Genomic DNA, 22085 nt, shown 5'->3' with positions numbered 1-22085 from the left:
TAGTAAATTATATTTTCCAAAGAATTATTAAGTGGTTCTCTGAAAGTGGACTTTCCCCAATTTTTGAAAAAAAACACTACATACAAATAGTCGTACAAACAATTGATGCAGCACATGTAATGGGAGTCAGCAAGTGGGGTAGAAGGTTCCAAATTTTTTGGGGTACATACTTGTATTAATGAAAACTTGAACTGAAAGAGGCATATTACTGAGCATTTCAATCAGTTAGGTTCGGCTACTTTTCATCTTTGTATAATTGCTAATCTTGGAAACAAAGTATCAACTACTTAAAAACCGGTAGACAGTAAAAATAAAAAATAAACACTTTATTTTAAAGTGTAATTACATGAGTAGGAATAAAATGATAATGTATTCATTAGTGTTAACACTAATCATGTATATATTGTAACGAAACTGTACTTTTTACTGGTGAGGTGAGAGACTGAGATTGTTGCAAAAATTGCAACATTAAAAGAGAGTATTTGATTTAGACAAGAAATGTCAAAAGTTTGTCATTATAATTGTCTTCCAAAGACAACAAGAATGCAGGATCATGGAAGTATCTTTTCATCACTGTGGCCTCCACCACTCAAAGATAACTTTGAGACAAATGCCAATGTTTACTGCTATAACAGTTTCCAAATATTACATGTTAGTAATTTGTTCTGCAGTGGATAATATATAGTTCAGTTCATTGTTCATACGTATCTGAGTTCAGTGTAACTTGGAGTAATCTGCTTCATGCTGCTGCTGCTGCTGCTGCTGCTGCTGCTGCTGCTGGAGCCATCATAGTCCAGGTCCATTTCATCTGCTAACTGGATCAAGTTACATGAATTCCATGAAATAATCGAGGTACCAAGTCATTTTATAGTGGTTTATTATGACAAACTGCACCACTTCTTCTTAGTGGGAGCCCACTCCACATAACAGGCTACATAGTCACAATACTGTATTATAACAATTATATTATTGCACAGACGTTCGATACAGTGGTTGAATCTCAAAACTGTCTCCAACTGACCACCTCTTCTGAGCCTTGTGCTCCTCCTATTTATACATTTTTAACAATTAAGACAACAAAACTACATTCCAAGTTTATAAAATTAACAAATAAAAGTTTAACATTAATATGAATAACTATCCACAAAACCTTGCTTATTTTATGCTGAAACTGGCGTATACAATAAAAAAGATTTTTACATAGGATATACATAATATTTTATAAAATACTGAAAAACAACAATGCTAACCTATAATCATCTTGGGGTTGAAGCTCTTTTTTCCGTGTTTGCTTTAACAATACATATGTTTTTGTGTTTTGCTAAAGGCGGACCCTATCCAAAAACATTCGTAATGTTAACCTAACTTTTCTGGTTTTCTTAATTATGCCTTCATTACTGAAAGCAAAATATTGTGAACATATATTTCACAAACATTACACAAAAGTAAACAAGTGAAGTAATAAATTTTATGAGATATAATGTATAACATGAAATCACTTATTAGATACAATTGGAATTACGGAACTTTCAATGAATTGTCTCTTCGGAGAGTATTTTGTTAGGGTAATTGAAACAGGGATGTAAACATGGGGTTGTTTTATTTCAACATATCATGTAAACTGACTCATTCCACATCATTTAGATAAAAGAATTGTTCAGATGATGTTTAGAACAGTAACTAACAAAGCAAGCAACCCATGACACCTTCTAATGGTTTTCGGACGACAAGAGACAGTGTGGTACTGGGGTGCAAGACTCACACATCTCTTGCAGTTGACTCACATATTGTGTGCAGCCGATCTTCTTCTCGGGTCAGATGGCTGCATCGATCTTCACAAACTCTTCTTTTCTGAAGACTATAGCTGGTTAAGGGAATTTATTAAAATACTCCTTTTCTACTCTTGAAATGATTCTGTGCTCTCAGGAAACTTTCGATACAAATGTAAGTGTCTTTTGTTCAATACATAATTCATTTGTTCACAACAATACAGTCATTACACCATCAAGGAATAGAGTATGCCATCTCCTTGTACTGGACCTACAGCTTCTATGGCAGGTGCTGCAAAAACTTGTCCGCGCCGATCAACCGTCACTATTGCAATATTCTCCTGATACACGTCCATCCTGCACACACAGAAATTAGCAATGAGGTAGACACATCTCCACTCTCTCACCCTCGTACTTAAAATATCGAGTGTTCGAGACAGTGAAAAGCCGAGTGTTTATACAATTTACACCGAAATTCTTGAGGCACTACAACCTGCGGAGAAAATGTTGAGAAAGTGTAAGCAAGAGGATGATGTGTTTCTCAGCTATCAGATCACAGTGGATGAATATTAATTTGAGTTCTTTAATCCAAAACTGAAAGGTACAAACAGTGGAAACAGAATTCTTCCCACCAAAGATGAAGTCCTCATATGGGAAGGTTATTCTGTCTGTCTTATAGGATAGTTGAAAAAATCATTGTCACAAATCATGCAGGAGGAACAGACTATTATAGCATAGTATTACCAAAATCTTCTGACCCATCTATGACCTGAGATGAAGCAATAGTGATGAATGACTGCAAAAGTGTAAGACTCCTGCATGACAGCACCCTCAGTAATGCCTCTCAAGGTAGTGAATTTTTGTTCATGCCCAGGCTACAAAATTTTACCACGTTCGCCCTATGTGCTTGCTCTGGTACCCATTGATCTTCTGAGAACTGAAGGAATCACAGCAAACATTTCACCTGTGATGACACAGTAAATGGCTAAATGCTCCCTTCCTCGCTCCTCAACCCCATCCAGAGGTATGAACTTCATGAGTGCCACTTGCACATGCAGTTTGAAAATCTGCACTGTTGGGTTAGCCCACAAATTGGCTCATTACAGATCTAACAGTAGTAATAGAATGTAACTCTATAAAAGAAATAAAAGTTCGCAGCAGACAGACATGTTTGCAGCAAGCAGACAAGGAGAAGGTAAAGAGCACATTGGTAATTTATTTATTTATTTATTTATTTATTTATTTATTTATTGTTCCGTGGGACCACATTTAGGAGAAGTCTCCATGGTCATGGAACGAGTCAATACATGAAATTATAACACGATTGTAGAAACAGATGATACGAAATATAAGAAACATATTCAGGCGACAAGTCGTTAGTTTAAATAAAGAAAATCAAGAATGTAACACTGGAATTTGCTTAATTTTTTTAGCTCTTCCAGGAGCTCCTCGACAGAATAGAAGGAGTGAGCCATGAGGAAACTCTTCAGTTTAGACTTAAAAGTGTTTGGGCTACTGCTAAGGTTTTTAGTTCTTGTGGTAGCTTATTGAAAATGATTGCAGCAGAATACTGCACTCCTTTCTGCACAAGAGCCAAGGAAGTGCATTCCACATGCAGATTTGATCTCTGCCTAGTATTAACTGAGTGAAAGCTGCTAACTCTTGGGAATAAGCTAATATTGCTAACAACAAACGACATTAAAGAAAATACATACTGTGAGGGCAATGTCAAAATTCCCAGACTATTGAATAGGGGTCGACAAGATGTTTTCGAACTTACACCATACATAGCTCGAACAGCCCGTTTTTGAGCCAAAAATACCCTTTTTGAATCAGAAGAATTACCCCAAAAAATAATACCATATGACATAAGCATATGAAAATATGCGAAGTATACTACTTTTCGTGTTGAAATGTCACTTATTTCAGATACTGTTCTAATGGTAAATAAAGCGGCATTTAGTTTCTGAACAAGATCCTGAACATGGGCTTTCCACAACAGCTTACTATCTATCCATACGCCTAGGAACTTGAACTGTTCCGTCTCGCTTATAACATGCCCATTCTGTCTGATTAAAATGTCAGTTCTTGTTGAATTGTGAGTTAGAAACTGTAAAAACTGAGTCTTACTGTGATTTAGCATCAAATTATTTTCCACAAGCCACGAACTTATATCATGAACTACATTATTTGATAATGTTTCAATATTACACACAAGATCCTTCACTACCAAGGTGGTGTCATCAGCAAACAGAAATATTTTTGAATCACCTGTAATACTAGAAGGCATATCATTTATATAAATAAGAAACAGCAGTGGCCCCAGCACCGACCCTTGGGGAACGCCCCATTTAACAGTGCCCCATTGGGACTGAACATCATTACCACTCTCAATATTGCGGAGGATTACCTTCTGCTTTCTGTTCTTAAAGTAGGAGGCGAACCAATTGTAAGCTACTCCCCTTACTCCATAATGTTCCAACTTCTGCAGTAATATTTTGTGGTCAACACAGTCAAAAGCCTTCGTTAAATCAAAGAAAACACCTAACGTTCGCAACCTTTTATTTAATCCGTCCAAAACCTCACAGAGAAAAGAGACTATAGCATTTTCAGTTGTTAAGCCATTTCTAAAACCAAACTGTACATTTGACAGCAAATTATGTGAATTTAAATGCTGCAGTAACCTTGTATATACAACCCTCTCGATAACTTTAGCAAACACCGATGGCATAGAAATAGGTCTATAATTGTCAACATTATCCCTATCTCCCTTTTTATAAAGTGGCTTCACTACCGAGTACTTTAATCGGTCAGGAAACCGACCACTCCTAAAGGAAAAGTTACAGATATGGCTAAGTACTGAGCTAACATACGTGGAACAATACTTCAGTATTCTGCTAGATACCCCGTCATATCCATGAGAGTTCTTGGTCTTTAGTGATTTAATTATTAACTCAATCTCCCTCTTGTCAGTATCATGGAGGAGCATTTCAGGTAACAGTCTCGGAACACTTTTTTCTAAGAGCGCTATATGATTCCCTGTTGGGACTAGGTTTCTATTTAGTTCACCTGCTATATTCAGAAAGTGATTATTAAGTACTGTACATATATGCGACTTATCAGCAACACGGACATCCCCACTACGCACTGATTCTATATTCTCGATCTGTCTCTGCAGACCAGCCACTTCCTTTACGACTGACCATATGGTTTTAATTTTATCCTGAGACTTAGCTATTCTATCTGCATACCACATACTTTTTGCCTTCCTAATAACTTTTTTAAGCACCTTACAATACTGTTTGTAATGGGCTGCTGCATTTAGATTGTGACTGTTTCTAACGTTTTGATATAATTGCCACTTTGTTCTACAAGATATTCTTATCCGTTTAGTCAGCCACCCAGGCTGCCTGTTTGTGCCAACCAACCAAAGACCAAGATTAGGGACATAGAAAATCTGGTGCAAAGTTATCAGATAAGGTGACCTTTGTGTGGCTGTGTGGATTACATGATAACTATACTACTGTGCCTACCGCGACTCAATACCTCCGCTATATGGTGAGTAGCAACTTTCCTTCTCTCGAATTGTATACTACTGAAGAAATGGACGTAAATGTTTGCCTAAGTGAACCAGAAAGTGATAATTCTGTCTCCCTTCCCATGTGCCAAAACTTCATATAATTGTGAAAAGACAAGTGAAAAGAAATGGAAAATCCCCACCACTAGGACATCTTTCATACTACATATGGCGGATCATCAACAGATTGAAGATGCTTGTGAAAAAAAAAAAATGAATATTCTAGTCCATTGAAGACCCTTGAGTGTATATCTCCTGTACAAACAATTTAATGACATCCTTGTGCTATAGGAGTATGTCACCTGCAAAAGAACAATCTCCCTCATGTGGCGTGGCCCTTTTTTTCCCCATCAGTTTTCTGACTGGTTTGATGTGGCCTGCCACGAATTAATCTCCTGTGCCAACTGCTTCGTCTGAGAGTAGCACTAATACTCAATGCATTCAATTATTTATTAGATATATTCCAATCTCTGTCTTCCCCTACAGTTTTTATCCTCTACAGCTCTCTCAAGTACCATGGAGGTTATTCCCTGAGGTCCTGAGACATGTCCTGTCATCCAGTCCCTTCTTCTTGTCAATATTTTAGATATTTCTTTCGTCACCAATTCTGCGATGAACTTCATCATTTCTTATCTTATCAGTCCACCTAATTTTCAACATCCGTTTTTAGCACCACATCTCAGATGCTTTGACACTCTTCTTTCTCAGTATTTCCAACCCTTCCTACTTGTCAGTATCTGTGCATGTGCATTGTAGGATTACATATGTCCCCACATGAAGTTTTAGGCTATGAGGCACTTGCTAAATTCATCACACAGGTCCTCAACCCTACAACGTGCTATGGGACTAAGAGATGATCTGCTCCAGGGTATGAGCAGTTGACAGCCTCTTGTTACTATCAGAGGCATGTTTATTGCATAGAAGGCAGAGCATCCAATTCGGTACTGCTACAGGCTTGTTCTCATCTATTAGCCTCTCAATATTTTCACCTGTAGTGTTCAAAAGCGTGTGCTCCAGTGTTCACCCCCCCCCCCCCCCCCAACAGGTTATACCTAGCAGATTATACAGCTCCCAAAAGTAAGCTGCTAAATGGATGCTCATTAGGGCAAACTGGCTGCTCAATAGGGCAAACTGGATGCTGTACAACCAATTGCTATAATGGGACATTACGACAGAATCTTGGAATGAGTGGATCATGTTATCAATATGATGGTGAAGCATCCATCCCACAAAGGGGTAGCATATCACCTAAAGGAATGACGAGTGATGCTCCACAACCAGTGACACACTGACGTTTCCGACTTAAAGTGTGTGTGTGTGTGTGTGTGTGTGTGAATCTGGATTATTTCGGTTTATTCCCCCAAACCACCTTCCACTTCTTTACAAGGTGACTTTCTTGGAATCTGCAGCCACTCTTTTTTACTGAATAACCGGCTGCTAGAAACCCTCTTGTCTTCTTCTCCATCAAATAACACTAGGTACAGGAATTTTTAGATTCATTGTACTTATAAGTAGACATACAGACTTTGCTTTTCATCAATTAACGATGTATTTGACTTTCATACACAATAAAACTCTCAATTTCAACATAAATATATAACTTCTGGTAACTCCCTCGTACAGTCAAACATCAGGAACAAAAGAAAGTTCTTCCCCCCATGAACCATGGACCTTGCTGTTGGTGGGGAGGCTTGCGTGCCTCAGCGATACAGATAGCCGTACCATAGGTGCAACCACAGTGGAGGGGTATCTGTTGAGAGGCCAGACAAACGTGTGGTTCCTGGAAAGGGGCAGCAGCCTTTTCAGTAGTTGCAGGGGCAACAGCCTGGATGATTGACTGATCTGGCCTTGTAACACTAACCAAAACGGCATTGCTGTGCTGCTACTGCGAATGGCTGAAAGCAAGGGCAAACTACAGCCGTAATTTTTCCCGAGGGCATGCAGCTTTACTGTATGGTTAATGATGATGGCGTCCTCTTGGGTAAAATATTCCGGAGGTAAAATAGTCCCCCATTCGGATCTCCGGGCGGGGACTACTCAGGAGGACGTCGTTATCAGGAGAAAGAAAACTGGCATTCTATGGATTGGAGTGTGGAATGTCAGATCCCTTAATCGGGCAGGTAGGTTAGAAAATTTAAAAAGGGAAATGGATAGGTTAAAGTTAGATATAGTGGGAATTAGTGAAGTTCGGTGGCAGGAGAAACAAGACTTTTGGTCAGGTGAATACAGGGTTATAAATAGAAAATCAAATAGGGGTAATGCAGGAGTAGGTTTAATAGTGAATAAAAAAATAGGCATGCGGGTACGCTACTACAAAGATAGGAAGCCCACGCCTACCACAGTAGTACAAGTTTCCAACTAGCTCCGCAGATGACGAAGAGATTGATGAAATGTTGATGAGATAAAAGAAATTGTTCAGATAGTGAAGGAAGACGAAAATTTAATAGTCATGGGTGACTGGAATTCGATAGTAGGAAAAGGAAGAGAAGGAAACGTAGTAGGTGACTATGGAATGGGGGTAAGGAATGAAAGAGGAAGCTGCCTGGAAGAATTTTGCACAGAGCATAACTTAATCATAGCTAACAATTGGTTCAAGAATCATGATAGAAGGTTGTATACATGGCAGAAGCCTGGACATACTGGAAGGTGTCAGATAGATAATATAATGGTAAGACAGAGGTTTAGGAACCAGGTTTTAAATTGTAAGAGGATGTGGACTCTGACCACAATCTGTTGATTATGAGATGTAGATTAAAACTGAAGAAACTGCAGAAAGGTGGGAATTTAAGGAGATGGGATCTGGATAAACTGACAGAACCGGAGGTTGTAGAGAGTTTCAGGAAGAGCATTACGGAAAGATTGACAAGAATTTTGGAAAGATGTACAGTAGAAGAAGAATGGGTAGCTTTGAGAGATGAAATAATGAAAGCAGCAGAGGATCAAGTAGGTAAAAAGACGAGGGCTAATAGAAATCCATGGGTAACAGAAGAGATATTGAATGTAATTGATGAAACGAGAAAATACAAAACTGCAGTCAATGAAGCAGGCAAAAAGGAATACAAATGTCTCAAAAATGAGATCAACAGGAAGTGCAAAATGGCTTAGCAGGGATGGCCAGAGAACAAATGTAAGGATGTAGAGGCGTATATCACTAGGGGTAAGATAGATACTGCTAACAGGAAAATTAAAGAAACCTTTGGAGAGAAGAGAACCACTTGCATGAATATCAAGAGCTCAGATGGAAACCCAATTCTAAGCAATGAAGGGAAAACAGAAAGGTGGAAGGAGTGTATAGAGAGTCTATACAAGAGTAATATTCTTGAGGACAATATTATGGAAATGGAAGAGGATGTAGATGAAGATGAAATGGGAGATATGATACTGCGTGAAGAGTTTGACAGAGCACTGAAAGACCTAAGTCTCGCACCTCAGTAGTGTGTTTACATTTTGCGGCGTGCACTGCAGCTGTAGCAGTTATAAGCTAAGTACTGACAAACTTATTTTTTGCTCTGTAATACAGTTATTAAATTTAATAGATTTCAGCGGTGTTGTGTGCCGTTTGTGGCGAAATAACGACTTAATAAACTTTTGTAATCGTTCGCTCACTGTGTTTTATAGAGTTTTCAGTGTGTTGAAGTCGTTTAGTAAATTTCGTGCTTTATTTTTCAACTGACGTTTATTATTCTTTCTAGCAAAATATTTCAGTAAAATTTTCATTCAGTGTTTTAACTTCGCTTAGTGTTACAGTGGTCGTTTTAATTTTGTGAAGTTTTGCTGGTATTGGTATCGGCTGTGTTTTAGTAGTATTAATACAAGTAGCTGCTTTCTTAGTAGGCAGAGAATTTCGAGACCATTATTGTTAGTTCTTAAATAGTCCTACTGGTGTAACTGAACTTTGGTAACGTAGACGTATAGTTTTTTTCAGTAACTGTAAAATTTTACCATGAGTGAAAAGTGTGGGCTCTGTCGTAGGTTTGTGAGTAGTGGATTATGGTGTGGGATTTGTTCAAAGTATTTTCATTGGGGGGAATGCAGTGGGGAAGCCAGTGGTCATTTTAGGGAGATCCTCTCCTGGGAATGTAGAATCTGTAGTGGAAACAAGTTAATAGAGGAGCAGGAGCGTAAGATCTGTGCCCTTCAGGTGCAGTTACAATGCGCAAAGGAGGAACTAGATAGGTTGAGGAGGGTGAAGGGTGGTGGGGAATGGGAACTGGCAGTTGGCAAGACAGTTTTACTTTGCATACATGCAATAGATATGACCAACTGTCAGAGTTGAGTGGAGAGGAGCCTGGTGTAGCCATAGATGTAGGTAACTTGCAGCAGTCCTCAGCAATTAGGAGGCCTAGGTTAGTTGCAAAGTCTAGCAGAAAGAAGGTTCTGCTGCTAGGTAGTTCCCACGGGAGAGGTGTGGGCCAGCAGTTGCAGGAAGTGTTGGGGAGTGAGTACCAGGTCACCAGCATTGTGAAGCCTAGTGCAGGGTTGGCTCAGGTGACTGAAAGCATAGGGGCGTTATGTAAGAATTTTACGAAAGAGGATCAGATAGTGATAGTGAGTGGAGCAGGGAGCAGTCTCGATAGGGACGGGGAATATGATGTCTGTGGTGACTTGGTTAAGATAGCTACTCAAACTGGTGGCACTAATGTGCATTTCGTGCAACTGTTTCAGCGTCATGATCGGCCTCACCTTAATGCGGCTGTTAGGCGCGTTAACGTGGGGCTGGGGAGGGCACTGATGGTGGAGGGCATGGATCACATCTCAGTGGTGCCAGTTGGGTCTATCAGTAGATGGGGTTTCACTAGGCATGGCCTGCACCTCAATAGGTATGGGAAGGGGAGACTGGCTAAGCTTATAGGTGACAGTGTAGTGGGTGGTGGTGGTGGTAGTGGTATCACTCATGGAAAAATTCCTATAGTAGTTGGTGTTAGAGCTGCACCTTTTTTAGACTGAAGTCAGCTGATAGGTATCCCTGCTTAAAGGAAGTGCCTCTAACTAAGGGCTCACCTCCAGAGGATGTAATGTTTCCAAATAGAGAAGGAATTAGCATATTTCATCAAAATATAAGAGGTATTAGAGATAAAGTTAGTGAACTGCTAATAGATGTTAACTCTGAAATTATTGGTATATCAGAGCACCACTTAAATAATTTGATAATCCAGAGGCTTCCTTTCCCAGGCTACAGATTAGCTGGCTGTTTCTCAAGGAGTTCCTTGTGGGGTGGGGGAGTGGCTCTGTACGTAAAAAAAACAGTATTTCATTTGAGTCCATAGACATATCACAACACTGCACTGAACAGATATTTGAAAATTGTGCAGCATTAGTTGAATTTAGTGAAACTAAACTTCTTATTGATGTTGTTTATAGGTCCCCTAACTCTGACTTCAGAGCATTTTTGCTTAAGCTAGAGAGGGTTCTTGATTCACTTTGTAGGAAGTACCAGAAAGTAGTTATATGTGGTGACTTTAAAATTAATTTTGTACATGATTGTGCAAGAAAAAGGATGTTGGTAGATCTCCTAAATTCGTATGATCTTATGCAAACTGTGTTTTTTCCAACTAGGGTGCAGGGGAACAGTAGCATAGTCATAGACAACATTTTTATTCATTCTTCATTACTAGATGGGCATTCTGTTAGTAAAAGGGTGAATGGCCTTTCAGACCATGATGCACAAATTTTAACACTAAAAGGTTTTTGTACTCAAACCAATGTCGTATTTAATTACAAACTACGTAGGAAAGTTAATCCAACAGCAATAGAGAGTTTTTCAAAACTTGTCAAGGAACAAGAGTGGCAAGATGTTTATAGTGCCAATAATATAGATGATAAATACAATGCTTTCCATAACACATTTCTCATGCTCTTTGAGAGTTGCTTTCCATTAGAACATTCTAAATGGGGTACTAGCAGTAATGGACAGCCCGGTTGGCTGACTAGTGGGATAAGGATATCATGTAGAACAAAGTGGGAATTATATCAAAATGTTAGAAGTAGTCACAATCAAGCTACAGTAGCCCGTTACAAACAGTATTGTAAGGTGCTTAAAAATGTTATTAGCAAGGCAAAAAGGATGTGGTATGCAAATAGAATAGCTAATTCACAGGATAAATTTAAAGCCATATGGTCAGTTGTGAAGGAAGTGTCTGGTCAGCAGCACAAGGTTGATGATATAAAGTCAGTTCGCAGTAATAATATTTCTGTTACTGATAAATCAGATATATGTACAGTATTTAACAACCATTTTCTGAGCATTGCTGGTGAATTAAATAAAAATTTAGTTTAAACAGGAAATCATATAAATTTCTTAGCAAATGCCTTTCCAAGATTGACGTCTGAAATACTCCTCTGTGATACAGACAAGACAGAGATTGAGTCAATAATTAAATCACTGAAGACTAAGGACTCTCATGGTTATGATGGAGTGTCTAGTAGAACATTAAAGTACTGTGCTGCACATGTTAGCCCTGTATTTAGCCATATTTGTAATTTTTCCTTTAGGAATGGTCAGTTTCCTGAGCAATTAAAGTTCTCAGTAGTAAAGCCGCTTTATAAAAAGGGAGAAAGGGATAATGTAGATAATTTTAGACCTATTTCTATGCCATCAGTGTTTGCAAAAGTTATCGAAAAGGCTGTGTATCTAAGGTTAATTGACCATTTTATATCACACGATTTGCTATCAAATGTACAGTTTGGCTTTAGAAGTCGTTTGACAACTGAAAATGCTATATTCTCTTTTCTCTGTGAGGTACTGGATGGGCTAAACAAAAAGTTTCAAACGCTTGGCGTATTTTTTGATTTAACAAAGGCATTTGACTGAGTTGATCTCACAATTTGCTCCAGAAGTTGGACCATTACGGAATAAGGGGAGTAGCTCACAATTGGTTCACCTCTTACTTTAGCAACAGGCAGCAAAAGGTCATAATTCACAATGTTGATAACGGCTGTGATGCGGGATTGAGTGGGGTACTGTCAAGTGGGGGGTGCCCCAGGGATCAGTGTTGGGGACGCTCCTGTTCCTTATTTACACTCCTGGAAATTGAAATAAGAACACCGTGAATTCATTGTCCCAGGAAGGGGAAACTTTATTGACACGTTCCTGGGGTCAGATACATCACATGATCACACTGACAGAACCACAGGCACATAGACACAGGCAACAGAGCATGCACAATGTCGGCACTAGTACAGTGTATATCCACCTTTCGCAGCAATGCAGGCTGCTATTCTCCCATGGAGACGATCGTAGAGATGCTGGATGTAGTCCTGTGGAACGGCTTGCCATGCCATTTCCACCTGGCGCCTCAGTTGGACCAGCGCTCGTGCTGGACGTGCAGACCGCGTGAGACGACGCTTCATCCAGTCCCAAACATGCTCAATGGGGGACAGATCCGGAGATCTTGGTGGCCAGGGTAGTTGACTTACACCTTCTAGAGCACGTTGGGTGGCACGGGATACATGCGGACGTGCATTGTCCTGTTGGAACAGCAAGTTCCCTTGCCGGTCTAGGAATGGTAGAACGATGGGTTCGATGACGGTTTGGATGTACCGTGCACTATTCAGTGTCCCCTCGACGATCACCAGTGGTGTACGGCCAGTGTAGGAGATCGCTCCCCACACCATGATGCCAGGTGTTGGCCCTGTGTGCCTCGGTCGTATGCAGTCCTGATTGTGGCGCTCACCTGCACGGCGCCAAACACGCATACGACCATCATTGGCACCAAGGCAGAAGCAACTCTCATCGCTGAAGACGACACGTCTCCATTCGTCCCTCCATTCACGCCTGTCGCGACACCACTGGAGGCGGGCTGCACGATGTTGGGGCGTGAGCGGAAGACGGCCTAACGGTGTGCGGGACCGTAGCCCAGCTTCATGGAGACGGTTGCGAATGGTCCTCGCCGATACCCCAGGAGCAACAGTGTCCCTAATTTGCTGGGAAGTGGCGGTGCGGTCCCCTATGGCACTGCATAGGATCCTACGGTCTTGGCGTGCATCCGTGCGTCGCTGCGGTCCGGTCCCAGGTCGACGGGCACGTGCACCTTCCGCCGACCACTGGCGACAACATCGATGTACTGTGGAGACCTCACGCCCCACGTGTTGAGCAATTCGGCGGTACGTCCACCCAGCCTCCCGCATGCCCACTATACGCCCTCGCTCAAAGTCCGTCAACTGCACATACGGTTCACGTCCACGCTGTCGCGGCATGCTACCAGTGTTAAAGACTGCGATGGAGCTCCGTATGCCACGGCAAACTGGCTGACACTGACGGCGGCGGTGCACAAATGCTGCGCAGCTAGTGCCATTCGACGGCCAACACCGCGGTTCCTGGTGTGTCCGCTGTGCCGTGCGTGTGATCATTGCTTGTACAGCCCTCTCGCAGTGTCCGGAGCAAGTATGGTGGGTCTGACACACCGGTGTCAATGTGTTCTTTTTTCCATTTCCAGGAGTGTATATAAATGATATGCGCTCTAGTATTATGGGTAACTCTAAAATATTTCTGTTTGCTGATGACACTAGCTTGGTAGTAAAGGATGTTGTGTGCAACATTGACTCAGTTTCAAGTAGTGCAGTACATGACCTCAGTTCATGGCTTGTAGAAAATAAACTAACGTTAAATCACAGTAAGACTCAGTCTTTACAGTTTCTAACACACAATTCAACAAAACCTGACATTAAATCTCACAGAACGGGCATATGATTAGTGAAACTGAACAGTTCAAATTCCTAGGTGTTCAGATAGATAGTAAGCTGTCGTGGAAAGCCCACATTCAGGATCTTGTTCAAAGACTTAATACTGCCATTTTCACTATTCGAACGGTATCGAAAGTGAGTGATATTTTGACACGTAAATTAGTCTACTTTGCTTATTTTCATTCACTTATGTCGTATGGTATTATGTTTTGGGGTAGCTCTTCCCATTCTAGAAGGATATTTTTGGCTCAGAAACGGGCGGTTCAGGCAGTAAGTGGTGTGAGTTCACAAACCTCTTGTTGACCTCTGTTCACGAGTCTGGGTACTTTGACATTGGCCTCTCAATATGTATATTCCTTACTGTCGTTTCTTGTTACCAGTATTAGTTAATTTCCAACAATAAGCAGCTTTCACTCGGTTAATACTCTTGTGCAAAAAGGTTTGCAGTATACTGCTGCATCCATTTTCAATAAGCTGCCACTCAAATTCAAAACTCTTAGCAGTAATCCACACGCTTTCAAATCGAAACTGAAGAGTTTCCTCATGGATCACTCCTTCTATTCTGTTGAGGAGTTCCTTGAAAAATTAAGTTGATTCTCATTGTATTGCTGATAGCGTTTGCTTAAACTTATGGGCTGATTTTCTTTCAGGTTCATGAACATTTATTTTTATCTGTTATTACTTTTATGTTGTAAGTTCATGTACTGACACATTCCATGACCTTGGAGATTTGCTCCTCAATTTGGTCCTACGGAACTTGACATGTAAATAAATAAATAAAATAAAAAGAAAAGAAACAAGGACCCGGGAGTAGACAACATTCCATTAGAACTACTGATAGCCTTGGGAGAGCTAGCCCTGACAAAACTCTACCATCTGCTGGGCAAGATGTATGAGACAGGCGAAATACCCTCAGACTTCAAGAAGAATAAAATAATTCCAATCCCAAAGAAAGCAGGTGTTGACAGATATGAAAATTACCAAACTATCAGTTTAATAAGCCACGGCTGCAAAATACTAACACGAATTCTATACAGACAAATGGAAAAACTGGTAGAAGCTGACCTCGGGGAAGATCAGTTTGGATTCTGTAGAAATGTTGGAACACGTGAGGCAATACTGACCCTACAACTTATCGTAGAAAATAGATTAAGGAAAGGCAAACCCACGTTTCTAGCATTTGTAGACTTAGAGAAAGCTTTTGACAATGTGCTTCCTGCCGTCGTTAGATAAGCAGCTGCCAGCAGCAAGTTGTATACTTCTAGCTCACTTATTTGTTACATAGTTTAATTCTTAATTTCTTTGCATTTTTTTGCGTACTTGCATTGATTAATTCATAAATTTCGGGCATATTATAGTATTTGAGAGTTGTAGCATCGCGCTTTAGTACCTGAATAGTGTAAATTCGCGTAGTCGTTTGTCTTCTGTTTTTGTTTTGAACGGCCAGTGTCGGTTGGTCACAGCCAGTGTGCTTCCTGTCGCCGCTGGATAAGCAGCTGCCAGCAGCAAGTCGTATAGTCCTAGCTCACTTATTTGTTACATAGTTCCGTATAGGAGGTGTAATTTCGAGTTTTAGTTACTGTAATCGTAAATTCAAGCAGACTGTAGCGCAGTCATTTAGCATTTGTACACGTTAGTTCATACATTCTTTGCATGGTTCCCTTGCGTTATCTAGGCACGGACTCGTGTTTCAGTAACTGTTGTTCAACAGTGATTAGAATGGACAGGGACTGTGATTGCTGTGTTCGGATGAGGGCTGAGTTGGCATCCCTTCGCTCACAGCTGCAGGCGGCGCTGACTTCGGTCATGCAGCTTGAGGCTGTTGCCAATGGGCACTACTGTGGGAAGCCGGACTTGGGTATCACGGGGATGTCAATCTCGTCCTGTCTGTCCCCCAGATCGGTCTGCCGCTGTGGTTGCCCCGGTTGCTGCCCGCAATGGGGCTGAGCCCTGGCCTGTGGTTGATTGGGAGGTCATTCCAAGGCGTGGCAGGCAGCGAAAGACGTCCCCCGGAGGCTGAGTTATTGAACGCAGTTTTCCAAAATTCCTTCACCAGGGAAGATGAATGGGATATTCCAGAATTTGAAACATGAACAGCTGCTAGCATGAGTTTCTTAGTAGTAGATACCTTAGGGGTTGCGAAGCAACTCAAATCGCTTGATACGGGCAAGTCTTTAGGTCCAGATTGTATACCGATTAGGTTCCTTTCAGATTATGCTGATACAATAGCTCCCTACTTAGTAATCGTATATAACCGCTCGCTCACCGATAGATCTGTACCTGCAGATTGGAAAATTGCGCAGGTCGCACCAGTGTTTAAGAAGGGTAGTAGGAGTAATCCATCGAACTACAGACCTATATCATTGACGTCGGTTTGCAGTAGGGTTTTGGAGCATATACTGTATTCAAACATTATGAATCACCTCGAAGGGAACGATCTATTGATACGTAATGAGCATGGTTTCAGAAAACATCATTCTTGTGCAACGCAACTAGCTCTTTATTCGCACGAAGTAATGGCCGCTATCGACAGGGGATCTCAAGTTGATACCGTATTTCTAGATTTCCGGAAAGCTTTTGACACCGTTCCTCACAAGCGACTTCTAATCAAGCTGCGGGCCTATGGGGCATCGTCTCAGTTGTGCGACTGGATTAGTGATTTCCTGTCAGGAAGGTCGCAGTTCGTAGTAATAGATGGCAAATTATCGATTAAAACTGAAGTGATATCAGGTGTTCCCCAGGGAAGCGTCCTGGGACCTCTGCTGTTCCTGATGTATATAAATGACCTGGGTGACAATCTGAGCAGTTCTCTTAGGTTGTTCGCAGATGATGCTGTAATTTACCGTCTAGTAAGGTCATCTGAAGACCAGTATCAGTTGCAAAGCGATTTAGAAAAGATTGCTGTAAGGCGTGGCAGGTGGCAGTTGACTCTAAATAACGAAAAGTGTGAGGTGATCCACATGAGTTCCAAAAGAAATCCGTTGGAATTCGATTACTCGATAAATAGTACAATTTTCAAGGCTGTCAATTCAACTAAGTACCCGGGTGTAAAAATTACAAACAACTTCAGTTGGAAAGACCACATAGATAATATTTTGAGGAAGGCGAGCCAAAGGTTGCGTTTCATTGGCAGGACACTTAGAAGATGCAACAAGTCCACTAAAGAGACAGCTTACACTACACTCGTTCGTCCTCTGTTAGAATATTGCTGCGTAGTGTGGGATCCTTATCAGGTGGGATTGACGGAGGACATCAAAAGGGTGCAAAAAAGGGCAGCTCGTTTTGTATTATCACGTAATAGGGGAGAGAGTGTGGCAGATATGATACGCGAGTTGGGATGGAAGTCGTGAAAGCAAAGACGTTTTACGTCACGGCGAGATCTATTTACTAAATTTCAGTCGCCAACTTTCTCTTCCGAATGTGAAAATATTTTGTTGACCCCAACCTACATAGTAGGTAGGAATGATCATCAAAATAAAATAAGAGAAATCAGAGCTCGAACAGAAAGGTTTAGGTGTTCGTTTTTCCCACGCACTGTTCGGGAGTGGAATGGTAGAGAGATAGTATGATTGTGGTTCGATGAACCCTCTGCCAAGCACTTAAATGTGAATTGCAGAGTAATCATGTAGATGTAGATGTAGAATACTGTCTTTGAAATTCTGAATGTGGCAGGGGTAAAATACAGGGAACAAAACGCTATTTATAATTTGTACAGAAACTAGATGGCAGTTATAAGAGTCGAAGGGCATGAAAGGGAAGCAGTGGTTGGGAAGGGAGTGAGATAGGGTTGTAGCCTATTCCCGATGTTATTCAATCTATATTGAGCAAGCAGTAAAGGAAACAAAAGAAAAATTTGGAATAGGAATTAAAATCCTTGGAGAAGAAATAAAAAATTTGAGGTTCGCCGATGACATTGTAATTCTGTTAGAGACAGCAAAGGACCTGGAAGAACAGCTGAATGGAATGGATAGTGTGTTGAAAGGAGCATGGAATGTAGTTGAATTAAATCAGGTGATGCTGAGGGAATTAGATTAGGAAATGAGACGCTTAAAGTAGTAAATGAGTTTTGTTATTTCGGGACCAAAATAACTGATGATGGTCGAAGTAGAGAGGGTATAATATGTAGACTGGCAATGGCAAGAAAAGCGTTTCTGAAGAAGAGAAATTTGTTAACATCGAGTATAGATTTAAGTGTCAGGAAGTTGTTTTTGAAAGTATTTGTATGCAGTGTAGCCATGTATGGAAGTGAAATGTGGACGATAAATAGTTTAGACAAGAAGAGAATAGAAGCTTTCGAAATGTGGTGCTACAGAAGAATGCTGAAGATTAGATGGGTAGATCACATAACTAATGAGGAGGTACTGAATAGGATTAGGGAGAAGAGGAGTTTGTGGCACAACTTGACTAGAAGAAGGGATCGCTTGATAAGACATATTCTGAGGCATCAAGGGATCACCAATTTAGTAAGCGCAGCGTGGAGGGTAAAAATCGTAGAGGGAGACCAAGAGATGAGTACACTAAACAGATCAGAAGGATGTAGGTTGCAGTAGGTACTGGGTGATGAAGCAGCTTGCACAGGACAGAGTAGCATGGAGAGCTGTATCAAACCAGTCTCTGGACTGAAGACCACAACAACGACAACAACAACAATAACAAAAGAAAGTTGGCTTTGTTACCATAACCTTTATTAACATAAATCAGAAAATAAGTCTTGTCTATAGCAAGATTACGTCAAGAGTTTTCAAGAGTTCTTTTTCAACTGTCTTTGTTTTAATAACAATAGTCAATGACCCAATAAGCACAGAGCTGCATATAAACTCCATGGTTCTTCCTTACACACTCACTAAAACATCTATGGATTGCCCGACTGGTACTTGTCGGTGCCGTTCGTCCGCCGCTTGTATTTTCTTCATGCGACTGATTTTAAACCTGCACACACAAACTTGTGACGCACAGTAGGTAGGATTGTACCACCATCCCACACTCGTATCTAGAGTATTGTATGTTCGAAACAGTAGAAGGCTGAGTAGTTATAGAATTTACTCAGAAATTCTCGAATCAGTACAACACATGGGTGGCTCTGTGTAGCTTGAAGTACCAGCCAACTGCAGAGAACCTTTAAGCTTGTCACATAATGAGAGAAAAATGTCATTCAGTTAGTAGTGCAAACTGGGAAAGATCATAGCAATATTTTGTGAACAGTGTTAATGTCCCACAGAGACTAAAGGAATGCGGCAGACTATTAAAAGCACTTCTGAGAGAGATGTGGGGATGCAGTGCCCAGCTGTACTACAATGTGAAACTGAAATCTCTCATCACCCCAAGACACACAACCTAGACAATAGCGGAACATTTTGCCGTAGCTACGGCTACTGCCAGTCAGGATTTAAGTTTCCAGTATCGCACAATTATCATCGAGAGGGGCTGTTGGGACCAAAGTTCGACCAACAATGAAGCACATCTACCTTTCCTGCATGTAGGTGTTGGATTCTGCAGTTTGTGCCGGTTCACCTGATCAAGGTTAAATCCACTACAGTGTGCTGTATCACCTCATTGAGAGAAGTAAAACAAAAGCCTCCTTGTTTTGTTAAATTTTAACTGCATGACGAGAGTTGCCTGAATTTTGTTGTGATGCTATTTTAGTCTCGCAATGTTCATTGCTACAGGTTTCTTTTCCTGCGTGTACTTCAAATTTGAAGTTATTCAGTCCATTCTTTTGGATTTGGCACTTTTCATATGTACTAATGTATTTCAGCTATTCATGGTGGCAGTTGAGAGACATGTATAGTAACGATAATTGTGATAGAAAGTTGTCAGATGTGGCATAAAAAGCATCAAATGGCAAGGAAGGCTCGTTAGTTTATCATACTCATAAGCATTTGTAATGTGGAAGTGGTTCTTATGGCTACATACTGTACTGCTTTCTAAATCTGAGTAATGGATTATGTAAGTCATCATTACTTATAGTATTGTGTTTATGAACAGTCCTGTTGTTTTTAACTATGATCTCTTGACAGATTGAGCTCCAAGAGGAAGAAGATGTACTGTGAGACTGTTTAAAGGGTTGTATACAAGAGTTTAGAGGATGAGCACCACACATTATTCTCATTACACATTTCTATGTTTTTAATGCTTTCTGTATGCAGCTCTTGTTGGTGTAACTGCCTTTAGCTTGTGGGTTCCCGGGTTCGATTTCCAGTTGGGTCAGAGATTTCCTTACCTTGTGTTGTCATAATCATTTCATCTTGTACTCATCACAGAGATGCACAAGTTGCCAAAGTGGTGTGAAATAGGACAACTTGTACCAGGTGGCTGACAACCGCAGTCAGGGTCTCCCAGCCAGTAACGCTATACAATCATTTCATTACCATCAGTGAAGAGTTGCCCCAGGACAGTACGTCATAAAACATCACTTGGTGGAAAAATGCAAATATAATTAAATTGTTAACATATTACATCTTCAAAATTTGCTATTATAAACAGCACAGGGATTGCATTGCTTAGACAGTTGAGACTGACGTTATCAATAGCACAGTAGTAGCAGAAATTAAGCATTTAAGAAACTTGAATAAGTATATCCATCAGTTCCATTCTTCCTTGTTGTATGCAGATTTTTTGTAATGTACACCACATTAATTAGCTGGCAAAAAGTTCTCTTTTCTTTTTAACTTTTTTTTTCAGCAGCTCCATTTATACAGATCTTTGTTGATCAGTATGTGACATTCTTATAATGTGTCTGTGAAAACTATTGATCTTTCTATGATCCATTTTCACTCAAACCGTGGTCTAGTGTTTAAAGTACACTGTTGTCATCAGTAGCTATCATTTTTAGAACAACTTATCTTTTCTAGTAATTATATGCACTGTTCTTAATGTTATATAAGCAAATTTCCTGTCAGAGACCGAGCGAGGTGGCGCAGTGGTTAGCACACTGGACTCACATTCGGAAGGACGACGGTTCAATTCCGCGTCCGGCCATCCTGATTTAGGTTTTCCGTGATTTCCCTAAATCGCTCCAGGCAAATGCCGGGATGGTTCCTTTGAAAGGGCACGGCCGACTTCCTTCCCCATCCTTCCCTAACCCTATGAGACCGATAACCTCGCTGTTTGGTCTCTTCCCCCAAACAACCAACCAACCTGTCAGAGACTTTTTTTATACCTCAGTCATCCATACTGTGTTTCTCAAAATATTCTGTTCCTTATTACTTTTAATTTAATTTAATTTGATGTACTTTAATCCCAGCTTTTTTTGTTTTTGTGATGTAACCGTATACAGTGTAATTTTACTACGTTTATGTCTTTTCACACTTTAATATTAAGTTGAACAAAAACTGAGCCTCTCTTTCTACCTTGTTCTGTACCCATATTTAGCATGAAACTGTTTTCATCTTTGTTTACTTTTGTTACAGAATAATCAATTTTGGCAATCTACAGGCAGGCACACCAGCAGGAGATTATTGCGAGCTGTTCCAAGACAGATTACAAGTATTCTTCAAGCTGATGCTCTTTGGAGTATGGGAATAACAGGTCAATAAAATTAAAAAGGAAACAAAATTCTAAATCTGTAGTTACACTCCACAAGCCATCTTACAGTGTGTAGCAGAGGGCACAAATAGTATCACTATTAATCCCCCTCCGTTCCCCATCTCCTGGATCCTTTACGTATGCAAAGTATGTCCACCTCCACACTGCCCCAGAATGTGTCCTGAATTCACTCATAATGACCCACATGGAAAAAATTAGTTTTAATTGCTACCAGCATGCATTCCTAAACAACAAATAATGTGTAACCCAACTCATGGTCTTTAAATGTGAAATTCTCTCAGCAATTCTTAGAGGTAGGTTCCCAGATGTTTGAAAAACTTTTGATTCAGTCCCATTCTGTGCAATCAAGTACCGTAAACTGGTTTCTGTTTGATAATACATACCTACAACATCCTAAGAATTAATGAGTGCACTTCAGTGATTTATATACCTGTGGAAAATCAGTTGGTGATTTTTAAATGAAAATATGTTTAAAATTTTTGAATTATTTCAGATCCTTGAGGACTATTTCA

General features: G+C 40.5%; 1 protein-coding gene across 4 annotated transcripts in view; it reads left to right on the top strand.

Moving 5' to 3' along the window:
- The window catches only part of LOC126262234 (membrane-bound transcription factor site-1 protease), a 157777-nt gene that overhangs the window by 55286 nt on the left and 80406 nt on the right, over window positions 1–22085 (top strand). For all 4 annotated transcript variants that reach the window (XM_049958704.1, XM_049958705.1, XM_049958702.1 and 1 more), the window contains exon 4: window positions 21438–21555. In XM_049958704.1, the coding sequence (XP_049814661.1) occupies window positions 21438–21555 (118 nt within the window). The remainder of the gene's footprint in view (window positions 1–21437; window positions 21556–22085) is intronic.

The sequence above is a fragment of the Schistocerca nitens genome, chromosome 6 (assembly GCF_023898315.1).
Source record: "Schistocerca nitens isolate TAMUIC-IGC-003100 chromosome 6, iqSchNite1.1, whole genome shotgun sequence".
Taxonomy (NCBI): Eukaryota; Metazoa; Arthropoda; class Insecta; order Orthoptera; family Acrididae; genus Schistocerca; species Schistocerca nitens.
The sequence above is the reverse complement of the archived record's forward strand: the minus strand, read 5'-3'. Positions and strand labels throughout refer to the sequence as shown.